This window comes from Agrilus planipennis, unplaced genomic scaffold (genome assembly GCF_000699045.2).
Source record: "Agrilus planipennis isolate EAB-ADULT unplaced genomic scaffold, Apla_2.0 scaffold20, whole genome shotgun sequence".
NCBI classification, from domain to species: Eukaryota; Metazoa; Arthropoda; class Insecta; order Coleoptera; family Buprestidae; genus Agrilus; species Agrilus planipennis.
This window is the reverse complement of record NW_020439516.1, coordinates 1,428,061-1,447,608: the sequence shown is the minus strand read 5'-3', so window position 1 is coordinate 1,447,608 and position 19,548 is coordinate 1,428,061. Positions and strand designations below refer to the sequence as shown.

The 19,548-nt window shown below is 35.3% G+C and overlaps 1 protein-coding gene across 1 annotated transcript in view; it reads left to right on the top strand.

The window, feature by feature from the left end:
- LOC108735092 overlaps positions 1-19,166 on the top strand; it is a 23,109-nt gene extending 3,943 nt beyond the window's left edge. Inside the window, exons 2-4 of the mRNA XM_018466912.1 lie at positions 11,503-12,002; positions 12,505-14,085; positions 18,897-19,166. Coding sequence (XP_018322414.1) covers positions 11,503-12,002; positions 12,505-14,085; positions 18,897-19,017 — 2,202 coding nt within the window. The 3' untranslated portion in view covers positions 19,018-19,166. The remainder of the gene's footprint in view (positions 1-11,502; positions 12,003-12,504; positions 14,086-18,896) is intronic.
- The last annotated feature ends 382 nt before the right edge of the window (positions 19,167-19,548 follow it).

Here is a 19,548-nt window from a genome sequence, read left to right as displayed (position 1 = left end):
AACTAGCTTTTCCCCGCGGCTTCGCTCCCAGAAATTAATATTCTTTCTCCATAAAACCTTTTAGCTCCCAATTCACCCTTACAACGTTTTAATTTTATGTAATGTCGCCATCTTAGATTTCAAATACAAACGTAGCAACAACATATCATCCTTAAGGGTTGATTTTTAAAAATTGCCAAAACACGTATTTGCTTAATTTCAACAATGAGCAACCTTCGAGTAAATCCGAGTACAAATAAAATATACCCCATGGAAAAGTTGCAACCTCTTCATTTGAATAATAATATCAAATAGCATATGTACGAAGTTTCAAGTAAATTCAACCACAAATAAAATATGTCCTAAACAAAAATTGCAACATCTTCCTCCCCCTTTGGAGGTTGAATTTTTTAAAATGTCGAGATAGGTAGAAGTTAAATGAGAGAACGTTAAGACCAAGTTTCAAGTAAATCTGACCACAAATAACATATGTTCCGTTTAAACATTGCAATTCTTCATCACCACTCATCCCACCCAACAGAGATTGAATTTTTTTAACTAGTTTCAAGTAAATCGGACCAAAAACCCCTTTCAGCTTCCTAAAGAAGTTATAGAATTTTGTAAAATATTGAAGTAGGTACATATGTCACTAATTTTATATGAAAAAGCATTAAGGCTAATTAACAATACTGTTTTACTTAGACAATTTAAGATTTTTTACAAAGAATTTTAAAATCGAAACGATAAAGTTGATGCTGCATTGCAATTATTAGATACATCCTGCTGATTGATTTTAGAAACATTAGGACCTAAAGAAAAAGTGTGACCCATGGTACCTATCGTCCCACAGTCTTCTTTAGTAAACATAAAATGCCAATACCATTAATTTCCTGTACACACTATTATATATATATTTCATCAGTGGACGAAAAATTCATGACATGAAACTGAACTCGATTTTCCAAGAAGCAATTACTTTTTCTAAATGAGTTAATTTCTCTTTAATTGCTTTCTAAAAAAGAGTTCCATAAAATGCACGCAACATTAGACACATCGGTTCACTAACACATGTCAGTAATTTCATTATGGAATAAATAATTCAGAAGTACAATGCCAAAGTAGGTGATGGAAAGTTACAACCCATCTCTCTCTGAAAGTTTTTCTTACAATTTTATTATTACACGTACTATTAGCTCTTACACTATCGTAGTTAGCTGAAAAAGTACTTCATTAACAATGGTTAGTGAAAACGCACAGTCACAACGCTTTGTTCAATTTACGAAGTATCCCATATAAGTTACTTATGCACGAAAAGCTTGTATATAAATACGTACGCACCTCAGTCTTACTTACACTTTTACGTGTCCCACCTTAGTCTAAATAAGGTGCATATACGATCAAAATTGGGAAAGTCCCCAATAAATTACCTGTGAGACTGGACGTGTCTTTTTTCTTGGCTCCACTTGGGACTGTAGTCATTTGTTGTGTTTTTAACAAGCCCTTCTTAAGTTAGGAAATGGTTCATAAGTAGTACAGACAAAGTAAAAAAAGAAAACCGAATAATAGTAAGTGGTACAGCGGTTAGGAGTTGCTTAGGTACGCAAAAGAACAGGGTCGGCTTTATAACTGTCTGATTGGAATTACGGTGTAAACTCTTTATAACGTCACTCGATTTAACGACTCCTTAAAACGTCGAAATTGCTTGACTTTGGTTGGTTTACATTGTTTTCTATACAATATTACACTCTATATAGCGTCACGCTCACTCTNCATTAACAATGGTTAGTGAAAACGCACAGTCACAACGCTTTGTTCAATTTACGAAGTATCCCATATAAGTTACTTATGCACGAAAAGCTTGTATATAAATACGTACGCACCTCAATTTTACTTACACTTTTGCGTGTTCCACCTTAGTCTAAATAAGGTGCATATACATAGTTGGGACGATGAAAATTGGCAAAGTCCTCATTAATTATCTGTGAGAATGGACGTGTCTTCTTTCTTGTCTCCACTTGGGACTGTAGTCATTTGTTGTATTTTTAACAAGCCCTTCTTAAGTTAGGGAATGGTTCATGAGTAGTACATATAAAGTAAAAAAAAAGAAAATCGAATAATAGTAAGTGGTACAGCGGTTAGGAGTTGCATAGGTACGCAAAAGAACAGGGTCGGCTTTATAATTGCTTGGTTGGAATTATATCTTTAAACAAGCGTCTTCGCTCTACTAAATTTCTGAGAATGTTGAATTTTCTTTAAAGTCCGATGCTGACAAGATGCTTAAGTTCTACTTGTCTGCATCTCTTTCTGTTACACATCAGTTGGTGTAATGTTATTCCTTTTTCTTTATTAGTGTCCGCTGCAATTTCTACCTTACATCTCTTTTCTATCTTTACGATGTTTCCTATAATGTCTGTTGTCAGTAAAAGTAGGCTTTCTGTCAGCAAATGCGACAGTTTTATTGCAGACTATGTCAATTGTGAACGTCCTAACTATAGCATGATATTTTGTTTAAATGTCGTATTAATGTACCTACTAACAATGTCATAGAAATATTACCTCCCGCAGTAGATACAACAAAATCATCATAATGTTTTCAACCCGAAGATTGACGAGACACGCAGCTCCCCATCTTCCTATAAAAAAAAAACTTTTAGGTGCTTCAATCGCAGGCCCTCTTTGTCCTCATTTGGATAATCGAAGGAATGGATGGGTAGTGGTGGGGGTGAAAAGCTTGAGATGGACGAAATGAAGACAGAAGAAAATGAATATTACTGTCCCAACATTTGCCCAAGTGATCCAAGGAAACCGCAATAAAGTTGGATTAGGGCAAACGCACTCTGAGGCTGTCATTCAAGTCCTTTCGAGCATTCTTCGAAAAATGGAGCAGCCTACATCTTTAACTTTTTGCAAACAGTAATCTTCTACCCCTCTTAACTCCTGTTTTTATTCCTAATGACTTTAATTACCCTTCATGTCTGAGAAGGTGTGCTACCAACCTATCTCGCCTATTTCTTATTGACTTCCATAACGCGCTTTGTTCTTATACCACCTCAGTTCAAACCTTTTCCATCCACGGTATTTTTGGCATCCTCCTGTTGAAAACGGCCCTACGCTGTACTGTTCTTTATTTAATATCTAAGTTATATGTATGATTCTCTAAATATCGAAAATCATCTACTTTTTCTAGTTTAATTAAATTAAAATAAATTGAAGCCTGGAGTAACCATAACCTAACTTAATCCATTAAAAATTGAATTGAATTTAAGTAGAATTTTATCCAAAAAAGGGACGTCATGTTTACATTAAGGAAAAGAAAATTGTTAATTCTATCCCCATTGTTTTAAATTTTACATTATAGTTTTATCATCATAAGATGGAGACCAATAACACCATTATTTGATTGCATATAGCAGTTATGCATTCAAAATTACTAAAAATAGATAAACAGTAAATAAACATAATGTGACAAATGTTTGTTTTCGATACTGCATAAATATACTGATGGGAGCTAAGGGTTACAGTCTAAAGAACATAGTATAAATACTTAAAAAAGTAATCACGTTTAAATAGAAAAAGGAAATGCATATCTGTTTTTTAAAGCATATAATGTAGGCCCTGAACGCATTAAATATTTATGAGATTCGACAATATTATCCGATGTCCCTGTTCGTAACAATGAAAAACGGGTATGTTAATAGGAATACGCCTATTCCAACCATTCTTAGGTGTGGTTGGACGATAAGACTAAGGCACATCAACACAATTAAGATTAAGCGCTACGAATTCGTTGATCTGCCCCAAGGATATTGTACGAATATTGGGATCTAGGCGTCGTTACCATACCAAAATGCACCGTTATGTGTCTCATGAACATGTGCTTCAATTAGGATTGGAAATATTTGGAACCCACTATCAAACAATGATGAATAGAATACAAAAGGCGATCCTTTTACAATATAGATAATCTGTTTCTGGAATGACACTATTAAAACAGAAAAGAGTCAAATGAAAACTAGAGTTTGATTGACTGTTGCTCACCTGAGGTACCATGTGATCGTAACTATATGTATGTGACTATAAAATGATCGAATCGAATTTATTAAACGAGAGCAGCAGCACTTTTCAATATAACTTTTCGTATATGTCAGTGCCTCTTGTTCATTTACTAGGGTCAATTGAAAAGTCCCCGGCCTGACACATAGATGGGGTGATGGAAAGTTACAACCCATCTCTCTCTGAAAGTTTTTCTTACAATTTTATTATTACACGTACTATTAGCTCTTACACTATCGTAGTTAGCTGAAAAAGTACTTCATTAACAATGGTTAGTGAAAACGCACAGTCACAACGCTTTGTTCAATTTACGAAGTATCCCATATAAGTTACTTATGCACGAAAAGCTTGTATATAAATACGTACGCACCTCAATTTTACTTACACTTTTGCGTGTTCCACCTTAGTCTAAATAAGGTGCATATACATAGTTGGGACGATGAAAATTGGCAAAGTCCTCATTAATTATCTGTGAGAATGGACGTGTCTTCTTTCTTGTCTCCACTTGGGACTGTAGTCATTTGTTGTATTTTTAACAAGCCCTTCTTAAGTTAGGGAATGGTTCATGAGTAGTACATATAAAGTAAAAAAAAAGAAAATCGAATAATAGTAAGTGGTACAGCGGTTAGGAGTTGCATAGGTACGCAAAAGAACAGGGTCGGCTTTATAATTGCTTGGTTGGAATTATATCTTTAAACAAGCGTCTTCGCTCTACTAAATTTCTGAGAATGTTGAATTTTCTTTAAAGTCCGATGCTGACAAGATGCTTAAGTTCTACTTGTCTGCATCTCTTTCTGTTACACATCAGTTGGTGTAATGTTATTCCTTTTTCTTTATTAGTGTCCGCTGCAATTTCTACCTTACATCTCTTTTCTATCTTTACGATGTTTCCTATAATGTCTGTTGTCAGTAAAAGTAGGCTTTCTGTCAGCAAATGCGACAGTTTTATTGCAGACTATGTCAATTGTGAACGTCCTAACTATAGCATGATATTTTGTTTAAATGTCGTATTAATGTACCTACTAACAATGTCATAGAAATATTACCTCCCGCAGTAGATACAACAAAATCATCATAATGTTTTCAACCCGAAGATTGACGAGACACGCAGCTCCCCATCTTCCTATAAAAAAAAAACTTTTAGGTGCTTCAATCGCAGGCCCTCTTTGTCCTCATTTGGATAATCGNTACTTCCTGTTCTCAGATCTCAAAAGAATGCTCGTTGGGAAAAAATTTTCGTCGAATGAAGAGGTGATCGCCGAAACTGAGGCCTATTTTGAAGCAAAGGACAAATCGTACTACAAAAATGGTATCGAAAAGTTGGAGGATCGCTATAATCAGTGTATCACCTTTGAAGGGAATTATGAATAAAAAAAACGAATTTTGCAAAGAAAATGTGTTTTACTATTTTAGGCCGGGGACTTTTCAATTGGCCTGTTATATCTTCCATATTATCTTCCTAACGTTTACGCGATCAAAATCCATGCAATATTTGGTACAATCGTTGATGTTTTCTTTTTCGATTTACTGATAAGTCATCGATTTTTTGTAAAGTAACTAAGGGCGAAACGTCAGCAGTGTGCTTAGATTCGTTGCTTTCAGAAAAATACTTTTTCACATATTGTGTCCCTTATTTTCGGGACATTTTATGATTACATAACCTTAATTAATTTCTGCAGTTTCCTGAAAACGTAAAAATGGCTTTTATGTTCGTAATCAAAATGAATTATTTATGAAGATAATGTTACAAAGTGATTAAGTATCCGTGATCGGCATTAAAATAAGCGATTATTTTTTTTCACAATAGAAAAATTTAATGAATGGGTACGTAAATCTATCTCCTAATGCAAGATAAGAAGATGTCAAGGACCGATGTCACATATATCTTAAACATCTTTAAGTCAAGGTCTCGGTTGAGACAGTTTTACTTATTAAACGTATAAATTACAGTAATAAAGTGTCGAGAAGTATATTTACATATTCATGGAAACATTAAAGCAATACTACTTAACGGTGTAAGTAGTAAGGTCACGTGTTTATTAATAAGAAGAATGACATTCCAAACTCCTAACGATTTCAGTAGGCATACGGACAATAAAATAAAGCCATTAACAATAAATATTGATTTTATGTTTGAAGGAATGGCGGACTTTACGCATTGTATGACTAAGAGTTTATGAAGTTTTGTAAAAGTCAGCAAACGACCTATAAGAAAACTTCCTTATAATTATTGCTCAGTTGTAATCACGTGCAGAAACACACGATGTCATGATAATTATTAGTAAACTTACTTACAACATGTATAAACAATTGTTTTACAACGGGGAATAACGATCGTAATCGTAAGTTAATTTATTACAATCTGAAAAGACAAAAAGCTAGTGAAGAATCAAATTCAGGGATTTATAAACTACTATTGGCCAAACACGAACGAATTTCAAGACGCGAATAAAGGAACATAAAAGAAAGCCAGGTTAGGAAAAGTGAAGATTCTACGTATATGAAGGAAGGGAGGGAAGGTTGGAAATCTTATATCAATAATTAGAAGCAAAATAACTCTTCATCATAAGGTCGTCAGTCCTAAGACTGGTTGGACACGCACTTCCACTGTTTCCTATCCTGAGCTAATCTTCGCATTTCCCTAAAACTAGAACAACTCACATCCTTAACTATTTGCGAACAGTAATCTAATCTAGGTCTACCTCTACGCCTCTTAACTCCCGTTTCTGCCTCTAATATATCTCATGCCTGAGAAGATGTCCTACTAACCTAACTCACCTACGAGGGTGGATTGATAAGTTTCCGGCCTGACCAAGAAAAACAAGGTTTTTAAAAAATTTTTTTTTTTATTTCTCAACATAATCTCCTCCAAGGCTGATACATTTCTCATAGCGGTGTTCCAGTCTATTAATGCCATCTCTATAGACTGATTCGTCAAGCTCCTCAAAATAACCATTTACAGCTTCGATTACTTCTTCATTGTCCGCAAATCTCTTACCGCCAAGCCATTTTTTGAGATTAGGGAACAGAAAATAGTCACTCGGGGCTAGGTCTGGAGAGTAAGGAGGGTGCGGCATCAATTCAAACTTTAGATCGTTGATTTTAGCCGTCGCAACGATTGACGTGTGCGCTGGTGCGTTATCGTGATGAAACAAGATTTTTTTCTTCGCCAGATGAGGTCGTTTAATTTTCACCTCGTGGCTCAAACGTTGCAATAAGTCTGCGTAGTATTGACCAGTGATAGTATTACCCTTTGCAAGGTAATCAATGTATATAATACCTCTTGCATCCCAAAAAACAGTAGCCATAACCTTGTTCGCCGAAAAAATTGTTTTTGCCTTCTTTGGAGTTGGTTCCCCTGGTCCAATCCACTGTTTAGACTGTTCTTTGGTTTCAGGAGTGTAGTGGTGGACCCACGTTTCGTCAACGGTTACGAATCGACGCAAAAATTCGCTTGGATTACGCTTATACAATGACAAATTTGCGGTAGAAATGTTTTTTCGAATCAATTTTTGGTCGACTGTTAGCAAACGCGGCACCCATCTTGCACAGAGCTTTTCCATATGCAAATGTTGGTGCAAAATATGTTGCACACGTTCATATGACATCTTACAGGTCTCAGCTATCTCACGCACTTTCAATCTGCGGTCTCCCAGCACTATTTGATGAATTTTTTCGATCATATCTGGAGTTGTGACCTCAACGGGGCGTCCTGAGCGAGGCCCATCAGAGGTGCTCACACGACCCTTTTTAAACTCGGAAACCCACTGCTTAACGGTTGAATATGACGGGGAGGATGTCCCCAGTGTTGAGTCCATCTCTTTTTTAATTTCCTTCGGCGTTAACCCCTTCAAATAAAAGTATTTGATGACAGCACGATTTTCCTGCTTTTCCATTTTTACGAAAACCACAGAGGCGTCTTGTTCAGCGTGCTGTCAAACCTACACTAGCAAGGAGATCGGGCTGAAACTATAGCTACAAGCTATCCAAGGATGGTACTATAGAATGTCACCTCAAGGTAGGCCTAGTGGCGTCATCTCTTGGTTAGGCCGGAAACTTATCAATCCACCCTCGTATTTCTTATTGACTTCCAGTCCTCTGTTCTCCTAATCTTTCAAATATCTCTTCATTTCTAACCTTCTCTATCCACGGTATCCTCATCATTCGCCTGTAATACCACATTTCGAACGCTTCTAACCTTTTCTTTTCCATGGCGCCCATCGTCCATGTTTCGCACCCGTACTAAATTAACCGTTCGCGAGCATAGTGTGACTTCTTTTTATTGAAGGTGACTCGACCCTGCGCTATCCTCTACTTTATATCCCTACTACTCCTTCCGTCCTGACTTATCTGACTTCCTAGACACCTAAAATCGGCCACTTCTTTTAATTTTTAGTCTCCTATCTTTATATTCGCCTTTCCATATTTTTCCTTCCTTACCAGTTACTTTTAGTCAAATAAATCGATCTTTGAACAATTTTTTTATGAGTTACACATCCCTATACCCACATTGACCTAACCTCTCGTCTTACCAATTGGGACTGATTTAAATTTGACGGTTTTTAGCTAGATTTCTTCTCAAAAATTTACCTTTTCTTCTATAGCTTCATAGAGCATGGCAAACCGGCTATTTAAAAAATACACCATCGTTTTTAATGAGCTACAAGCTCTAAGATTAATTAAATAAGTTTCTCAGTATATTTATTCTAGTTTCACTTTTACATTTCTCTAAATTAGATAAATGTAGTCATATCTACCCATAGTTTTCACTGGTTATAAAAACATTGTCAGTTAAACAACACAAAACATCATGTTAATCTTACCTTTAATTGCCTGAGACTTGAGGTCATTATGGAGAAAATTAGACGATATTTTGCTGTTACACTTTCTAACCAAGAAATAATACGTTGATTGTCCTATTTTATTTTGAGATCTACTTGCTACTATTAAAGTTAAAAGTGAGAACCAACAGTACTCAAACAAAAACATAAATATTTACTTTTTAACTTTTTTGTAGCCGTCTAGAAGAATTTCTTTAAATTAAAATGCAGGGCCTCAAATTCAAATGTGGGATATCAGGTCAAATTGGAGTTACAAGTAAAAAACCGACTTTCTCGAAAATTTTGCTTTATGTATGAAAAGGATATAGGTATAGTATTCCGAAGTATCCCAGAAAAATTAAACAATTCTTCAATGATTGTAGCTCAGAAAAAAATAATGTTAATTTGCTTAGCGAAGAACATTCTTTTTTCTTATCATAAAACCTCTTCTTCCTTTTCTTTTGTGACTTCCACCTTTTGTTTTTATAGTGTATGTACAGGCCTGACGCTGGAAGCTGGCGGAAATTTTAAAATGGCGTGGATGCGCGGTGGCAAAAGTAGGCAGTTTTAGGTATAAAGATTGCAGCCCTCATTCTTCAGTATTCCTATCAGGGGCGTAGATTAAATATTTAAAAGCAGGAATCAGTGAGTAAGTAATAGACATACAAACAGAAGAACTAATTGTTGCTGTTGGTGACAGTGATAGAGATTCCGATGTTGACAGTGAATGTGAAAACTAACTATAAAACAAAAGCAATAGGTTAATTTTTTCTTTTTGGTAAGTCACGTTTTTACATTATTTTCTACTACGCTACTGTCCCATCTGTATTAATACTATAATTTACGCTTACTGAAAGCTTATTTGTGTATCGGTTCCAAGTGACTTACCCAAATAGGTCATAAATGGGGAAGTACCTGCGTGACCGCTCGCCAGCTTCTTTCGTCAGACCTGTACCTGAGTTTCATTTCAGAGCGTCAAGGATCGTCCAATGTCCTTACTCAGATTTACCGTTCTTTTATTTATTACCGTATATCGAATAGCTGGTTCTCTTTTTTAAATTTCTAGCGAACTAAGCAGCTATGAATGCGCCAGTTAGAAAAGGAAAGTACAACAACAGAATAGGCTTAAGTACTGTAAATGCAAACATATATTTTTTACCTTCACACATATACATGTGCGCTGGTTGTTATTAGACAAACGAAGAACGTATAATTTAACCCAGCTTTAGTTGCTGACAGTGACACAAATTCTTCTAGCTGACGGAATTTAATTACCTTGAGGGAAAGTGTAAGTATTTTACGACCGGCGAAATGGACATGATCATTAGAAAATGTTTCACTTCCAAAATTGGCGGAAAAGTGACAATTATGTCTCTATTATCGCAAAAGAGTTACGGCACCTAGATTTACCACAAATAACTAGTTGATAACAGAATAGTTTAGTTTTAAACAACAGTATCGTTTAAATATTGTGTTTAATAATTATTTTTATCCGACATTATTAAGCAGTTAAAAGATATTTGCGAATTAAAACGTTATAAACAATTGTTTTTACATTACAATCACAACGATGGTTGATGTAATCTATTAAAACTTGCTGTAATCAGTAATTGTGACTATTCCATTTGGAGAAAACAATGGAAAAAGGGAAGCGGGTCTAAATGTCTCTAATAGGATGTATAATTGGTTGCATATATGTATACGTCTACTCGAGCTCAGTTAATATTACCATATTATACATATCATAATCGATTTTATACCAAAATAGTGTTAACGAACACTGAAGGTAACTATCACAAACATGAAGCTTAGTAAACAGTCTCAAATCTGTACGAAATATTGTGTACTCTTTACCAAAAAAACTTTATTCTGTTTCGTTCCCAGTAAGTGGTGCTAATGGGAGCGTTTTTCATCGAACTACAGGCCTACACTATGGTGTAAAGAACACCTTCTTCATGTTCTTCGACTTCATTTACGAATCGTTGAAATAGGTGAATGATGGTGGGTGTTTTCAACGAAACTATAGAAAACATTGATCCACAAGACTTCACTATCCTTATTTTGTTCGGGAGAGGTTTTATACACAAAACATTCTAACATGTTCAAAACCTGATACTTCCTGATTTGTATCATTTCTCTTTTTCCCTTTCCTTATTACTATAGGATAGATTTCACTTTTCCAATTTTGGTTCTAAGTGTGTAATCATTGTACTTCGCACATTTTCATTTTACTGAATTTCTCTATTACATTGACGCTACCTCTTCGCTACTTCAAAGATACCTTTTTATGCAAGACTAACGAATTATTCAACTAACGTATATGGTAAGCACCACGACGCTGCCCACAACGATACTGCAATATAAGAATAATCGATCCACGTGTTGCATTATTGTATGTTAATTACCATGGAATTATTATGTCACGTAGAATTTCTTCGAGCAAAACATTCCGCAATTGTAGTCATTTTAATTTTAAATTAAAATAAGGATTACACTTATATCTGGCCCACAGAATGAAGAAACGACATGAAAATAAACAATATGGTAATGTCACCCACAACACAAGCAAATATACTTTTGTAATAGAAATTACGATATTTTGTGGTTAAGTAACGGGTAAACTAATTGAAAATTAATATTTTTGTTTCAGATCTTTCTAATCTCCTTCATCTTCGCGGAGAGATTAAATGAAGGTCTTACAGATGAAGCACCGAAAATTCTAGAACCCACCTATGCCAGAACGTCAATCCGCATAGCAAAAAGTCTTAATCCTGAAGATACCCAAACCCTCAACGTCCTCACAAGGGACGGAAATGTTGCACAGCTCATAGTGAAACGTAGAGAACCAAAATCTTCACCAAATCCACTGTTATTCTCCAGCAGCAACAGAAATTTCGAAAGAGAAAATAAGAATGAAAGATTCGACGATAAAGCCAGGGAAAATACATTGAAAGAGCTATTAGAAAAGGATAGCAAACACATTCGGAGCAATAGTTTCGTTAGAGATAGCAGACCTTATGATGCCAGATCGTATGCCACCAACTGGATACCTGTCCAGTCAGTGTACGTTAAACCCAACATAATTCGGCTAGAAACATATTCTGGTTCAAAGAATAACAGTGAATTGGGAAACGTAATAGACACAGATAAGTAAGTATTCATCATCATCATCATAAGGTCATCAGTCCTAAGACTGGTTAGACACGTACCTCCACTCTTTCCTATCCTGAGCTAAACTTCGCATTTCCCTAAAACTAGAACAGCCCACATCCTTAACTATTTGCGAAGAGTAATCTAATCTAGGTCTACCTCTACCCCTCCTAACTCCTGTTTCTGCCTCTAATATGTCTCTGACTAGACCTTCATGCCTGAGAAGGTGTCCTACCAACCTATCTCGCCTATTTTTTATTGACTTCCATAGAGTCCTCTGTTCTCCTATTTCTAACCTTTTCTACCCACGATATCCTCATCATCCGTCTATAACACAACATTTCGAACGCTTCTAACCTTTTCTTTTCTTTCCGTATTAGTCAAATAAAATAAATAAATCTATGGAAAAATCTTTTCGCAATTATACCATTTTACAACCCACGTACCACAGATTAAGAGTAAACCACGAATACTTAAGACAATTTTAATATCCTTATTCCAGAGTTGGATCAGTGCCCAAGCCTGTAACCATCCAGTCGTCTAATGTCTTCGTAAAAAACGAATTCAAAAAAGGTCGATCCATTGCTGAAGTAGGATCAGATGGAATCCCAGTAATCCATGGGGTACGCGTTCCTGACGATGATACTGACAAGAAGACTTGGAGAAATGCCCGAGTCATAAACGGCGAACTGTTCCCTTACGAAGATGGTTATAAACCACCGGCAGCTATTCCCCTGGGGGAACTCGTATACGCAAGCCAAATAAAGAAAAATACTAATTCCAAACTGAGCGGTCCTTATACTGCAGCGGATAATCTGAGAGCATCAAAGAAAGAACTAAAAGATGACTCAATTGGGCCTTTTTCAGTTGAAGACAATAAATATATCGAAAACTTTCCGTTGAATAAGAAAGGATTTGTCAAGTTTGAAAGCAGTGAAGGACTGGGACCGTTCACTAAAACCGACAATGCTGGTACTGCAAACTCGAAATTAATAGAGTATATCAAAGAAATAAATGCCGAAGAAGCTAGAAGAAAATATCTGACTGGTAGACGACAGTCGGTAGCGAGCAATTCAGATAACGGTCATATCATTCAGAGAAGAATGCTCCAAAATCCGGGAAGTTCATCGTTTCCAAATTCTCCAATTTACACTCCTCCCGGAGCTACGAAACTCAGTCCTGTAAATTTTAACGAGGGCGTGAGAACGCCAATTCTTCAGTATGCCCATCCAGATTTAGGTGTTCAACCTGCCAGAGCAAGTTCGGAATTAGAAGACGAAGAACTGGATTTAGGGAGCAATGTTAATGATAACGAAATCGAACAAAATTCTTACAGAAGTGACAAACTAACCAATGAAATTTATGGAAACAGTAGAGGAGGAGGTTCATCTTACTACCCTTCGTCATCGTATTCCACGAAAAACGACAGATTTGCTTATGAAAATCCGTATGGTTCTGTCAAAAAAGAGCAACCATTCTGGATGAAATTGACAGAAGCCATTAAGGACAACGTGGAAAGCAGTTTCCAAAAAATGCAACAAATTACTAAACCTGTCATTGAACCTATCGTTCAAGTAACTCATAAACTAACATCCAACTTGGGAATATCCCAAACCCAACCAACAGCCCAAAAGAAAGCGGGGATTGTAGGACCTGTGGGCTCTTCAGTGATTCTTCCTGCTTTAGGTTTGGTAGCTGGAGGAGCCGCTTTAGGTCTTGGAGCAGCCGCTATGGGTAGATACATAACTCCTTTGGAAGAGATGCGTGCTCTACAACAGGTGAGAGGAGTTCCATATCCTGGAGATGTCATCCTTATCATGGAGGAACCTGGTTCTGTCAAAAATGATGCTGTTGGTGAAAAGATGGCGAGAAGAAGGAGAAGTCTAAACGGTTATGACGATGAAGAACTCTTACAAGATGTCAGTTCCGAAATATCGAAAGAAAGTGATATGGAATATTTATCTGGAAGTCATCTATGGGCTGATACAATGTGCTCAAAGCGACTTTTTTGTGAGGTTATGTTGGAAAAACATCCCGATGAAGTCATCAGCATGGAAAAGCGAATGGGGGTCCTTATTTCCAAGTAAGTTTGCTTGTTTTTTTCTGCAAAAGTAACGCTTCAGGCTTCACAGAAGTTACAGTTTGCACTATTCAATTCTTAACCCTTAATTTTCTAACTAAATGCTTTCAAATTCATATAAACAAGTAGTAACTTGACACAATTTTATCACTGAAGATTGAAAAGTATTAGAACAACAATAAAATACTTCGAAATACTTTTCACGGAATACCTATGCAAAGAAGATTATTTCCCTTACCATTACGATTCGTCTCAATATACAAGTATTATCTTATTCGGTACCATACGTAAACTAACGGTACCTACCCGAAATAAAAATAAGTCGTAAAATTCCGTTTTAATGCTCGAGACCTTGTCTCAGTCGAGAATAATAAAAATAAAATAAAATATGTGTTGGGATTCACGGTTGACAGCGTACGTTGATCTTGCCCTAGGAAGTAGTACCGTACAAAAATATAATTGTGACTTTCGGGTGCGGCAATTTCAAAGAATGTCCTTCGGAAAGCTTTCTCTGACCCGGTTCAACGACAACGTGGAGAAGACTCATGTGTATTCAATACCGCAATTACTTTCTATCTTATTCCGTACACCGTACACTATATCAATACAATTGAATGAATCCAACTTTTCCAATTTATTACATAATATCATTGATCATTCTTCCCCTATTTTGTAATCAGTTGTTTAATCAAAGCAATATTGGGGTTAAAAGGACTTTATTTATTTACACATGTTCAATAAATTCCTACAGNGTACGTACGTACGTATGTACGTACGTTCGTATGTCAGCATTTTTTTCGTTTTCGATATCTCAAGAACGGATTGAGATATCGCCCTCAACCAAAATTTTTTCGAAAGATATTATCATAATGAAGATCTGAAAGAAATTTGAACGAAATCGGTCAAGCCGTTTTTTTTTTATAAAAAAAAAAACGAATTAATTACAAACAATTTAATTAAAATACGTTCTAATCTAATCACAACAATGAAGTTACGGAATCAATAATAACGAAATATCATTATTCAAGACAGGGAATAACATATTATAATAACATATTATAATAAAAATTTGTTTATAACAAAATGAATTGTTATAAACAATCGATAAACAATAAAAAATAGTATTTACCAATTGACTGATGCAAGTACTCTATCAATTCGGTTTTCTCAGACGAAATACTGTTTCTTATGGGTTTATAAAATGACGAACTCTCAAACATTGTTTGTTATTTATTATTGTGCCGCGTTTTTTTCAAACTTTAGAAACGAATGTACTTTACAATAACTGTATTATCTAATGGGAAGTTAGTCGTATTAGCACCGACCAAAGTGTGCTCAGACCAATTTTTACGTAATATCATTGATCATTTGGTAGTCAGTTGTTTAATCAAAGCAATATTGGGGTTAAACGTACTTCATTTATTTAAAAAAAACAATTGCCGACGTTTTGCCCAGGTTTTTAGACTTAATATGTAATAATTTCATTGCAGTCACAGGTTTGCCACAATTGTTTAAATTAATTCAGAAATATATACAAATATCAAACTGTCTATTATCCTATATGTCTATAACCTTTAATAATAATATACCGTATGCGAAAGTGTGAATCTGTACGTTACCCTACGTACTAAAACGTTTATGATATAAAATCTAGATAAAATATCTGATAAATTGAGAATCACTTTTTATTCATAAATATACTGCGCACGTAAGTTATTACGTATTTTCTACAAAAGAGGGCGACCCAATCGCGGTCAACAGCCCCTTAAATGCGCAGAACTGATAATCGTGATGCTCTAAGTAAAAGTATGAGAGCTTTCTTTCCGTTTCGCTCCTGTAATAACAAACACACAAACGACACAATGCGTTTGGTCTGGTCTGGGTCAAAGTGAAAGTAGAAATTCCGGTACGAAGCAAATCGACATTCTACAGGAGTCTTCTTCCTTTATTAACGGATTGTTTTACGATTTTCCGCTTCTACTGTTTATTTTTCTTTTCATAAACACAAGCATACATACATTTATACTTTCGTCTAGTCGTAGTTCACGACTTCCAACTTTTTACTTATGAACTAAATCAATGTTGAATCCTTTTTCTTCAAGAAAGCAATTTTCTACTTAAGTAGTGCAGTTCAATGAACCGTGTTAATAACTGCTGCAATTTGAAGTTGTAAATGCTTTCACCTTCAACTTTTGATTTCAATGATTTGAATGGAATGTTAATTATTGTATACCCATTATTTTAACAGTTGCAATAAATTACAAAACGTTGTCAACAATGAGAAATATAGACTATTTTTCGGCAGTATTTTCTTTAGTGTTTGTATAGAGTAGCTAATAATAAACCTCAAAACCGGAAGAGTAAACTACAATTTAGGAGCTGTTTGTCGAACGTAAGTTCTGACCGACCGAAGGTTCGATTTCGGTTTTGATTTCAACAAGTTTCGACAAAAATGTATAGAGATATAGAGTAGCTAATAATAAACCTCAAAACCGGAAAAGTAAACAATAATTAAGGAGGGTTCGAATTCGGTTTCGGTTTCGATTTCGGTTTCGGCAAGTTTTAACAAAAATGTATAGAGCAGCTAATAATAAACCTAAAAACCGGAAGAGTAAACGATAATTTAAGAGCAGTTTCTCGAACATTATAAGTATTGACCGACCGAAGGTTCGGTTTCGGTTTCGGTTTCGGCAAGTTTCGCCAAAAATATATAGAGTAGCTAATAATAAAACTTCAAAATCGGAAGAGTAAACGATAATTTAAAAGCAGTTTGTCGAACATTGTAAATAGTGACCGACCGACGGCTCGGTTTCGGTTCGGTTTAGACAAGTTTCGCCTAAAATGTATAGAGCAGCTAATAGTAAACCCCAAAACCGGAAGAGTAAACGATAATTTAAGAGCAGTTTCTCGAACATTATAAGTATTGACCGACCGAAGGTTCGGTTTCGGTTTCGGCAAGTTTCGCCAAAAATATATAGAGTAGCTAATAATAAAACTTCAAAATCGGAAGTATAAACGATAATTTAGAAGCAGTTTGTCGAACATTGTAAATAGTGACCGACCGACGACTCGGTTTCGGTTCGGTTTAGACAAGTTTCGCCTAAAATGTATAGAGCAGCTAATGGTAAACCCCAAAACCGGAAGAGTAAACGATAAGTTAGGAGCAGTTTGTCGAAGATTATGAGTATTGACCGACCGAAGGTTCGGTTTCGGTTTCGATTTCGACAAGTTTCGCCAAAAATGTATAGAGTAGCTAGTTATAAAACTTCAAAATTGGAAGAGTAAAGGATAATTTAGGAGCAATTTGTCTAACATTATAAGTATAGTAACCGATCGAAGGTTCGATTTCGGTTTCAGTTTCGGTTTCGACAAGTTTCGCCAAAAATGCATACAGTAGCTAATAATAAATCTCAAAACCGGAAGAGTAAACGATAATTTAGGAGCAGTTTGTCGAACATTATAAGTAGTCACCGTTTTCGGCCGAAACTGAAACAAATACCGAAGATTCGACTTCGGTTTCGGTTTAGGTAGAAAGTCCTGTTTCGGTTGGACACTTATTATAAGGGGTACAGAAAACCAAAGAGAGCCTACCTTTTACAATATACCTGACGCTGTAAATCGACGTTTCACTTACGCTGCTGTGGTAGCCACATATGGTTTGTGTCCATAAATTTTGTATGAATCAAAAAACATTATTTCAGTGATTTTTTTGTATGAATCTATACGTTGGGTAAGACAACAAATTAGTAATTCTGTTGCAGTTTATGGTAAGCAACGTAAAAAATCAAGGATTTTCGAAATATTTATGAGCCTGTAGACATGTTACTTGGGAGTAGAGGTACATGAATATTGATGAGAACAATGTGACAATAAATTTTTCAATTGAAGAATTTATATTCAATAGCAAACAATTTCGTAACATACTTAATTGAATCTATGTAAAGACAATTTTACTCTAAAATGGTAAAAAACCAATAAGGGTACCTCCTATAAAAAGAGAATAAAATATAAAGCCCAAACGTTATAAGATTAGTAAAATATCTGTATTTTTATTCAATAACCTGTTTCTGTTAAAACGATCTCTAGTTTAATTAACTTTCATGAACTGACCAAATATAATAACCATTTATGCTTATAAAAATTTAAAAACGTACTTTCTAGCTTGCCTTGATTTGCAAAACAGAAATTGATTTGAAATTTATATCAGCAATCATGGAAAGGTACCGAGAAATCGTCTAGAATAACCGTTTCGAGAAAGAGAAATTAGAACACAATGACCCTTCGTTTCTTTTCTTTTCTTTTTGTTATCATTAGTCAGTTAAGTATTTTATTGTAAGATTAATCGATGTTGCTTTATTGATAGAAACCATTGTTTACTTTATTAATTAATCAACATTCACTGAACCTGGAGCATACGTAATCCTAAAATGTAGCATCGTGCTACAGATGGCGTTTACTGCGCCATTTGTAGTATTTTCTAAAACGCACTGTTAATACAGCAGGTAAAAGTTGGTCTGTGTTCTGTCGGAGCTGCCTGCGACGCGCTGATGAGATCCAAAAAGATCGAAATCGTTATCCGCGTCTGGCAGTTTCGACAGAATACAGACCACTTCGAATTATTTTATTAACTAATCCATTAACAATAACGTGTTTCTGGTCTACGTTGCAGTTTAACGAATAAATAGGAATTCCTATTACGTAATTTCTTCCTAGTTTTAAACATGAAGAACCTAACTTAACATAGCCTAACCCAATCTGACAATCAGATATTACTGTATTGTACATTAACTAATTGAGTTCTTTATTTTTTACAGAGCTCATCCTGAATTAGTAAAGAGCGTCTCTAGTCACCTACAAGACGTAATGGATGCCATCAAAGAAAGAAATTGTTTGAAGTTCTACTGCAATCGTCAACTACCTGTTAAAAAATATTAATGTGCGAAACAGAACAGTAGATTGGTGTTAGTTTATATTGTTATAGAATATTGCCAAAGGATTCTTTTATCATAGCAAGATGCTAATTTAAAACCATAAGCGACACTTTTTGTTAACAGTTACAATTTATTCATAAACATCTACCAGTTCCTTGTGTTAAATAAACGTATTCGTGCCAAAATTTAAAACTGTAAAAAGTTACTTTTTATGTCGAATTTTTGCAGAATAGTTGGTATTCTAATGTTTATAATTATTGCTGATAGCTTTCCCCAATAAAAACATTTTATGGTCAAATGTGTACGGTAATTTGTCACGGCTTTACTTTTAAAACTATTTATTTATTGTGTACCTGGTTTACTTTCTTGTTATTTATTCAAATTCTTTTCTTTATCAGAATTTACCTATCTTATTATCCAGATACAGCCCCTTAAATGCGCAGAACTGATAATCGTGATGCTCTAAGTAAAAGTATGAGAGCTTTCTTTCCGTTTCGCTCCTGTAATAACAAACACACAAACGACACAATGCGTT